Source organism: Olea europaea, unplaced genomic scaffold (genome assembly GCF_002742605.1).
Source record: "Olea europaea var. sylvestris unplaced genomic scaffold, O_europaea_v1 scaffold454, whole genome shotgun sequence".
Classification (NCBI taxonomy): Eukaryota; Viridiplantae; Streptophyta; class Magnoliopsida; order Lamiales; family Oleaceae; genus Olea; species Olea europaea.
In genome coordinates this window covers 39,770-49,398 of record NW_019262848.1, presented here as the reverse complement: position 1 = coordinate 49,398, position 9,629 = coordinate 39,770, and the positions used below count along the sequence as shown (strand labels likewise).

Sequence of the window (9,629 nt, the reverse complement as noted above, 5' to 3'; positions counted from 1 at the left end):
TTTTGAAATTCAGATAAATGCAGATGAGGGGCTGTCAAGAACGGCTGATTCAAGATTATCTGAATTTGATTCTCATCTGGTAACTTTTTTGTAGATATATATATGAGTTGCAGGGCTGAGTTTTAGTATATGTTAAATTGTTGAACATAAAACTACAACATACCAAAAATATAACATTTCAATGTTTATTTATTTTTGAACAATTCTACAAGTACAGTATTTTGACATCATGGTTGACACCTTCACGATTGTGAGAGTGCTGTACACGTACAGTACTCTATACACACAACATTTTCCTTTATTTTTTCCCATATCATGAAAGCATTGGACTACCCTACCATGCCCTTTTCATGTCGTGCCCTGCCCTGTTGAGATGAATGAGTTACAATATGATTGTAAAACATATGACAGGCAAACAGTCTTTTTAATTGTATTAATGTGGTATTATAAACTTTCCAAACGAATATTGTTCCCCTATAAAAAGGGTTACAATCTTTTGGAGACTGAACAATCCCTTGATATCTTTCATGGGAAACAGCTCTTAATAGTACTAACACGTATATTTGTTAGGATCCACATAAAAAGAAAGGGGGGAACGAAACGTGACACAACATAATAAGACAAGACAAAACAATTATTTCTTTGGGAAAAAAAGGAGGAATGAAATCGTGCGAAATGTCATTTATAAAATTATTAATTATGTTTATAAAATCAATGTTTAAATATAAGTTTATCTTAATATTAATTGAATAATAAAATATCACAATCAATCTAATCCAAAGTTTTCAACTAATACACCATGCTATCTTAAAAATATACATATTATTCTTAATAAATTAATACTGAAAAAAATGTAACAAATTCTCGAATCAATTTTCTCAATCAAAATTTGTGATTAAAAAATTGATTCTTAATTGATGCTTATCCACTTCGTATTCTGATGGAAGATTTTGAATTGATTGTTGGTGGAAACTGATGAAATCAAAAGAATAGTGGACAGCCAATACATAGCTTAAAATTTAACTTGTGAATTTTTCAATATATTAATTAAAATCCACAATTAAGTAATTTTAGATTAGATTCCATAATTAAGTTAATTTTTGGTTTGAAATTTTCTGAATATTGTGGACCAAAGTTTATATAAAGTTTCCGTTAAGTTTCCGAGTTTTTCTTTTAAGAATATTAGTTTCTGAAACGATTTCGAGAGTTTTCAAAGTGTTTTGATTTCCGAAACATGTTCGAAGTGGAAACACGAGATTTCTGTGCATCCTTAAAAATAATAATAATAAATAAATAAATAATCATGCTATAAATCTCTTGGCATATATCGAAAATAATCAAATTAAAACGTCCCCAAATACAAAGGGTATATGTCTAATTAATATTCATGACAAAAGTTCACAAAATTAAAGATTGAGCTCTGCTTAATTCATCAAAAACTCACTTAAAATATGAAATCGAAATGAAAAAAGAACATGGGAAATTAACGAAAAGAAGTAACAGGGAAAATTAAATAAGAGTAACATTTTGGCTTCTTATCATTTGAATCCTTGTATCTTGATTGTCTCTTAGTATGAACGCTTGTTACTTGACTCCCTTGGTGCATTGCAACTGAAGCATTCCGTCCTGCTAGCAAAGTTGTGTTCGTTGCATCCTGGCCTGTTTATTCGCAATTTAAAATTTCAAATACGACTATATCAGATATATTTTTAGAAAATATCTTAAATCTAGAATATTATCTACTCTAATTTTATATTAAAAAAGTACACCTTAAAATTTTAAGCCATTAAAAAATAATGAAATTTTATGTGTATATTATATCTCAGCATATATAACACAACGTGCTGCAAACAAAAATTATTAGGTTGTGTTCATGTTAGTTTTAGCCCCTGTAGTTTAGCGCGGAGGCATTTGGTTACGAGTTCGAATCCCCCTACCAACACTTTCTCAATCGAGTCTGTCACACAGGGCTTGTCTAGTGCAGTTTACCTAGCTGGCGTGATTTGCAGGCTATTGCGTCGACTCAAAAATTTACCCAGTGCGCACCCGAAGGGTAACGACTGTAAGTTCTCCCGTCATTAAAAAAAATGATAATAATATGAGTGAAAATTAACAGTTAATTTTAACCATACATTTCATAGAATTTACAATGTTTCAACCACATAATATTTTATCAACTTTTATTAAAAATTTAATTTTAATCTCTATCAAACAGAATATTAATAAATTATCAGGCTCTCGAACAAAATATGGCATCACATGTTTGACTTAGCTTAAGAAATTTGCTTAGGAGAAGTAAACATTTTTTTATAATGATAAAAGTTATAAGCAAGTTGTTTACTTTTAAATTAACTTATTTAATTGTGAAGTTGATTTTGCGTAGGTTTGAGAGCGAATGGAATTTACCGGGCGCAAATCCAGTCACCAGATTTCCATCCAGAGCGGCCGCCGCCACTGCTGCTGCTGCCGCCAAACCCATATCCTCTAGGCCGCGACGTCTCAGCATCAAAGTCGCCGCCACCGGAGGAGTCATGATCCTTAAGTGCTCCACACTTGAAGCAGCTGGAGCGGCTGGCGAAGTTGTGTGCTCCACAGTTCCCCATTGCGCAGTACCAGTCACCAGGCCTTACATCGGGGCCGGTCAACCCGAACGAAGAACTGCCACCTCTTCCACCAAAACTAAGTCCATAATCACTGGGTCTTGGCTCACCACATCGTTGGCAGGAGTCCCTTCTCTGGAAGTTTAGGTGTTGGCACGATCTGCAGTTCCAATCTCCAGGCCTGCTCATTGTTCCTGATTCCAGAAAATATCTTAAATGGTTATGCCTAATCCAGATTCCTAGATAGCAATGAGCAAAATTAGAAATGCACAAATTTATAATGGTTGTTTATGAATGGTGGAGCTATGCCACTTGCTCATGTAGGTTTTTACTAAAATGAAGAAGAAGGTGTTTTTAACGGAAATCTGACACTTCAATCTTTCTCTCTCGTACACTGAGGAAAAACAGTTCTCCTAGATTCCTCGCGTTAAATGAATCCAATATTCTGAACATGCATCTCATTTTTGAACCATATAATGTATTAAACAGTTAGAAAGATTCAAATCTTTACGTGTACAATTTTTACAAACGAGTGTGAATGGAACTTGCGAATGACGAAATCTCTACACTGTTAAAACACTTTTTTGGGGTAGGGCCTATCTCTAAACTAAGAGTAATGATATTTAACCCTACTGATAGTCCATTAAGTATCCTTAAACGATTGGACAGCCTATATATATGAAGATATATGAGTCATATCCTGGTATAAAAAACGAGTGAAGTTAAATAGCATTATTTGTAAACTAACTAAGTGATTTGATGATGAATTACTTCAGCTAAGAAATTCGTGCGTGTACATGTGCATAAAACATAAGAACTGAATCAATTTGCAAGAGGTATAAAGAGATCCTCATATGCTGATATGTTAAAATGGAAGAGTGCAATGCATACTAATAGCAAAGTACATGAACATTTATTTCTTGGGATGGCCCTAGAAACGAGTTTTACTTACAGAATGTCGATAAAAACTAACCTTAAAAACACAAAGAATATCAGTGATTTTGAACTGATGTAGCTGTTGAAGAGTAAGAGGATTTTGAAAGGAAAACTTGTGAATTTGGTAAAGACTGGCATGGTTTATATACTAGTTAAAGTTGTTGATTATCGAGGCAGGTTGTAAGGCTAAGGAGGTTCTTTTTCATATTCTTCACTTGCCGTCTTGGAATCAATAAAAATTAATAAAAGAAAAGGACAGTATATTTAAAATGAGATTCCAAAATTGTGAAGTTCGATAAAGCCCGAGTTGCAACTGCTTGTTGGATTCATGAAGACAACTCGACAAATTCTAGTCCGACATTTCAATAGTGATCACTTTTTATGTGATTTGTCTCTATTTCACTGTTTAAACATTTAAATCAGTGTAAATTTTAGATGATGCGATATAAAAATTTGAATTCAAGTCTCACTAATACTGATTCAATATACACATATTTTAAATGAATAAGGTCTATACAGAAATGCAATGAAGATGATATTTTAATATTTCATTTGTTAGACGTCATTTCGTTTTTTATGTTTATCTGAAAACGTTATGACTTACAATTAGCTAGTCAAATAAATTGTGTATATTTATCAGTTACCAACAAATCAATGAGTTAACAGATTACTGAGATCACGTTATTTTTTCATTAATCATGTCAACATTTTCATCCATTATAGAGTAGAAGGTGTACGAAGTGTTTTAATTGGATTTAAGTAATTCAATTCATAAAAGTCTTAAATACTATTTAAATAAAAAATGCATAGTACCAGACTAATAGAATTGTTGAGCACTTTATTCCAACAGACCCACCTAATGATAGGAAGAGAAAGAGCAAAATTTTAATAATGAAAACCACCAAGATGTTATTTATACACACACACACATAACAGATGTCTCTAGCTAGAATATCTCTATATGTGCCTGTTCGATTTTGGGAAGATGAATGTGTGATTAACCTTAGAGCTATAGAATCCTTGGATCATTCTGTAGTACAAGCCCAATAATGACATGCATACTATTGTCCACACTCCCCATGACAATTGAATTCTTGCTTATAACATCTCTGTTACAACTATAAATTGCTTAAAAATTATACCACATAAGTAAAAATAGATGGTGCTTAAAAAATTTTCTTCAATACAAGTCCTATTTTGTTGTTTAACATTAGTAAAAATAGATAATGTTTAGAGCTCTAAATTCGAAAGTTCTCTCAAACGGAGTGTTTCCTTTTTCAGATTTATTTTTATTATCCATACTTTGATGTTGGAGACTGTTTTTAAACTTGGTCTTTTTATTAGATAATATCACCTGGATTGACATTCTTTCACTTTCTGAAACCATCTAGATTGCAATTCATAAAAAATATTGAAAATGTTCTTATTAGATAGCAATTCATAAAATATATTGAAAACGCTCTTATTGTATATGTATTATACTAGGAAAAATTGCAGTGAGGTCGCAAACCTTTTATTTTTTGCTATGTCATCCCAAACATTTGGTAACATATGCGATTGAAGGATCTTTCAGACGGTAATGGTCCAAAAAATTGTTACTTCAGCATGAATATCAGTTGTCCACTTTAGAAGGATAAATACATTATTATATTAAAAACAACTAAAACGGAAAGAGAGGGATAAGAAGAAAAAGTTAATAAAAAATAGTCAAAAACAAAAAAAATTAAAAAATAAATAATAATAAAATGTCTCATATCCTCCCTGACACCGACCCCTCCCTGCCATCACCATTGTCACCACAAGCTAGGGACAAGGAATACCCTTAGTTTTTGCCATCACCGGGGGAGATTTCTCCCAATGTTTCCTACTCAAATCCGCATGCTTGGGTAACATGAAAGCATTTGCGGAGAGATCCTCCCAATGGCGGTTGCAGTGTGCGGTGAATGTTGTCCTTGGGCTCGGAGTTGATGTAATTATCCTAACTAAAGTTAAGAAATTACTCGTTTATTTATTGAAAAAGATTAGACATGTGCACTACATGGCAATCTAACAGAGTTTTAATACTTGCCATTCAAAGGTCATTTGGTCACATATTTTACCAAACATTTGGGATGTCAGAAAATAAAAACTTTGGGATTATTTGCATTTTTTAAAATATTTGAAATCATAGTATAGTTTTCCCTATTGGTGTATTGGATAAGTAAGAACAAGACGAAATATGACATGTTTGAATATTCCACGCATTTTTAATCCTTTTAAAACGGGCCCACAACCTCATTCTTATCTTAGAATTACAAAGAGGGGTCATGTCTCCCTATCAATAATATACCCCCCATGCCCACATTAAGCAGTCAGTGTATGTACTGAAGAAAAAATTTCACTCCTTTTTTATTTTTTGAATATTCTTGTTTCCTGCTTGAAATTTGAGGAATGTTAGGTTTATGAAAACATGAGAAAATGTAGGTGGGAGACAAAAATATATGCACTTAAATTATAGTTAAGACATCTCTTCACATGTATGTTACATTTTTCGTCTAAACCATGCCATGTAGACAATTTTCCATCTCAATTCGAATGGTTTATAAATCACACAAAAATGATTTATTATGATTTTGACTGGTTTGCTCAATTCACCAAATCAATCGAGTTTGACTGTTTCTCATATTCTCTTATAATCTTATCCTCTACAAAATAATTAATTCCAACCAACATATTTTTTTCAAAACTAACTTGTAATTAAAAATATACTAACTAAAAATATTATTTATAAGCAAAATAATTACATTATTAACTAAAATATTACTTATAAGATAAAAAAAAAAAAAAAAAAACAGTGTTTATAAAATAGAATTACTACTAATAAGATATAATTTCACTTAAAAAATTTAAAAATTTACTTAAAAATTATTCAAAGGTAAAAAATTAATTTATAATTGTAAAGTTTACTTAACAGTAAAGAAATACTAACTTAGAATTTTAATTAAATATTTAACTTTATTTAACTTATTAAGTTAAATATTAACTTATATGTAAAAATAAAAAATGAAAAATTATGTATACGTAAAGTATCACTTACGAGTAAAAAAATTCATACTAGAAATTATAAATTGAAAATTTCACTAAGGGACATATATGTAGTTTTATTCTTTTGAAAAACTTTTAGAATTTGTGGATAATAAACTTTAAAGCATAAGTCTGACTGCTTTAAAATTACTGCCAAAATCACTCAAAATTAATTCGCTCATAAAGTTTAAAATTGGTACTTCAAAAATGCTCATAATTGATACCCCGTAACTCCCAAACAGGCCATAAATTAATTTAAAGTTGCATGCTGGATTTAACAAAAATTCCGTTGTTAAGATAACTAATAAATTGAAGAGAATGGCCATTCTTTTGAAGGGATTAAAAAAAGAAAAAAAAGGATGATTAAGAGAATCAATGGAAGGGTTCAAAATGGAAGAAAGTGAAAATGGCAGAATTTCGATAAAGAAAGTTGAAGCTGATGATACAAAGAGAAGTCTTCGAGGTGCAATTTGACCATCTTTTCTTTTTATACATTCTCTTTTTCGTCTACTCTATTTGCCTTTTTTGCTGTCACATTTCATTTTTTCCTTTTTGTCTTTCTCCAATACTTGTTTGCATGGAAAACTAATTGAAACGTGAAAAGCAGTACGTCAACTCGATAAGTAAGCAGCATATTTCTAAAAATAATAGGACACGAAACGGAAACACTGTTGAAATTATCATTAAAATTACAACTTATTTTTAGAAATACTATATTTTACTTTTTATAAAAGGTATTCAACATTAACTCATAAATACGACATTTTACCTAACTCTCTTTATGTTTAAAGCAAAGCAGCAGTAGACCATCTCGTATAAATGAGAGAAGAAAATAGGGGCCCCCCAGGGCACATTCAAGTTGGCGGAACAATCACATTGAGGGGCTCTGGAACCAAGCATGGGGAGTTCGATTTCTGGTTGGAACATTTGATCCAATAAAGGAGGAATTATTGGTGGATTAATCATCATGGAGGAGGCTTCCTTTGGGGAATGAGTAAAAAGTCATGTGGGAACCTGGGAACCAATAAGGGCACATCCTACGATTTACCTCCCTGAACAGCTGAGGGGCCGGAGGTTCAGGGACGAGGATATATAGTCTGACGCAAGTTGGGACACCTCGTTTAAAAAAAAAAAAAAGAGAAGAAAATAGGGGAGGAGAAAAAAAAAAAGAAATGAATAAGTATTACCCACCATTTTCTTGGGGAATGGTAAAGAGAGCTGTAGCAAACTGAGAAAAAGCAAAAAGAAAGGGAGAAATAATTCAACATTCTCACTTTGGGAAATGGTTCCATGCAAGACCATGACCACTACTCATTGCCCCCTAACGTACACATGCTATCTTCTTATTGTCGATGGAGTGAGCACTAAGGAGTTCATTCCGACTATTTGTATTGGTCTAAATCTCTTTAATTCCTTATAATACACCAGACCTGACTCGATTTCTCTAAGAATTTAGTTCATAGAACGAGTAAAATCTCTTCATCACATTAGCATATGTCTAGGAGAATTTTCATCAAATTTGTTGGGAAAATCATACCGTTGTATAGTAGAGGCAACCACAATTATTGACCAATTTCAAGTAGAATGAACAATATGCCCCTTTAACATTTAATTCAATATTCTTTAGAGAAGGCCAATTTTGGTATTTTGTTTCATATGGAGTCAAAAATGACAGCACAAATGGGGACCAATACTGATGTAGATCAAATCTACAAACACATAATGATAGTAACTCAAACGGATTGAATTCAAGAAAATCAACGTTTTTACCTATTTCATGAGCAATCAAAAACTTAGAAGGCATTTTCAGAGCCTTAAATATTAAAAGAACAAATAACCTACTCGTGAAATTTTATTTTTTGATTTGTATCTTTAGTTTTTGGAAACTTATAAAGTTCTTCTGTCAAACCCTGATCAATGAACCTACAAAATCCTTAAAATTGTATCTGATTAAATCCAAGTACCTTAATGGGTTGGGCAATAAAGCGAAAATAACAAATACTGAAAATAATAAACTAAGAAACTTTAAACGCTGTTTTGATCCAGTAAACGAATTCAAAAGGCCAAAATCCATCATATTTCATGGCAAAGCTATGTGTTCATTCGGAATTGTCGCCAACTTTTCGAAATGAGATTATGGGCCCAAAACGGACATCGTATGCAAATGTTATATCAATTTCTTCGAACGTCGACTATCCAAACGTTCAATGTACTTAAGTGTCTATTCCTTCACACGAACCTCATCATACATTTACAAAAATCTGAAAATGAATTAAAATTTGTCCAAAATTGCTCCCAAATAGGGACTTAATGGCTCGAAGTTTATGTAATCGATTCTTTGATTTCTCTTGAAGGTTGTTTGCATTGCTCTATGTAAAATGAAGTAATTTAACATGATAATGGATAAAGTGTATATAATCCATGAAGATAGACACTATGGACTAATTTTTAACTCCTTGATATTTAGTAAAATATATTAGAAAATTAGGAAATATTCAACCACATATTCTCTTAATAAAGTAATATTACACGTAAATCTAAAATTTTTTCCTACTTCAAACACACATTCTCCAAAAATTCCGTATTCCGAATTCATTTTTACCCAATAATAAGGCTCAAACAAGGTATAATGTTGAGAACCAGAGGAAAATTAGAAGACTTGAATTTTGTTTTAATAATCAATAGTAGACAACCATATTGAATCTTTTTTTAAGGAAAATTCATTGCGGAAGCATAATCCTAAGAGAAAAAGCTAGCAAAACCGTAGATTCTAATACAACAATTACGAAACTAAGAAACTAAAAATCTTTTAACTTCTTGGTAAATTATTAAATGTACATGCAGGACAGCTTGGGGTTACTCAAGTTCTACTCTAGGCTGGTCCTGTGATTATCGAGGTCCGAGACGAAGTCCATAAATTAAGCTTTCAAAATCAACGTAAATATAAAATTTAACGTCTACAATATCCACTTGTACTGGAAATTGACATCAAGAGTTTAGTCCACATTAATTTCCCTTTGCAAAATTTTC

The 9,629-nt window shown here is 31.8% G+C and overlaps 1 protein-coding gene across 1 annotated transcript; it reads right to left on the bottom strand.

Moving 5' to 3' along the window:
* Nucleotides 1-1,339: 1,339 nt before the first annotated feature.
* LOC111388112 (TATA-binding protein-associated factor 2N-like) lies at nucleotides 1,340-3,653 on the bottom strand. Its single transcript, XM_023012775.1, has 3 exons — nucleotides 3,574-3,653; nucleotides 2,407-2,794; nucleotides 1,340-1,659 (listed from the first exon to the last, which is right to left on the bottom strand). Exons 2-3 carry the CDS (start codon nucleotides 2,787-2,789, stop codon nucleotides 1,569-1,571), a joined length of 474 nt encoding a protein of 157 aa, XP_022868543.1. The 5' UTR covers nucleotides 2,790-2,794; nucleotides 3,574-3,653; the 3' UTR covers nucleotides 1,340-1,568.
* Nucleotides 3,654-9,629: the final 5,976 nt, after the last annotated feature.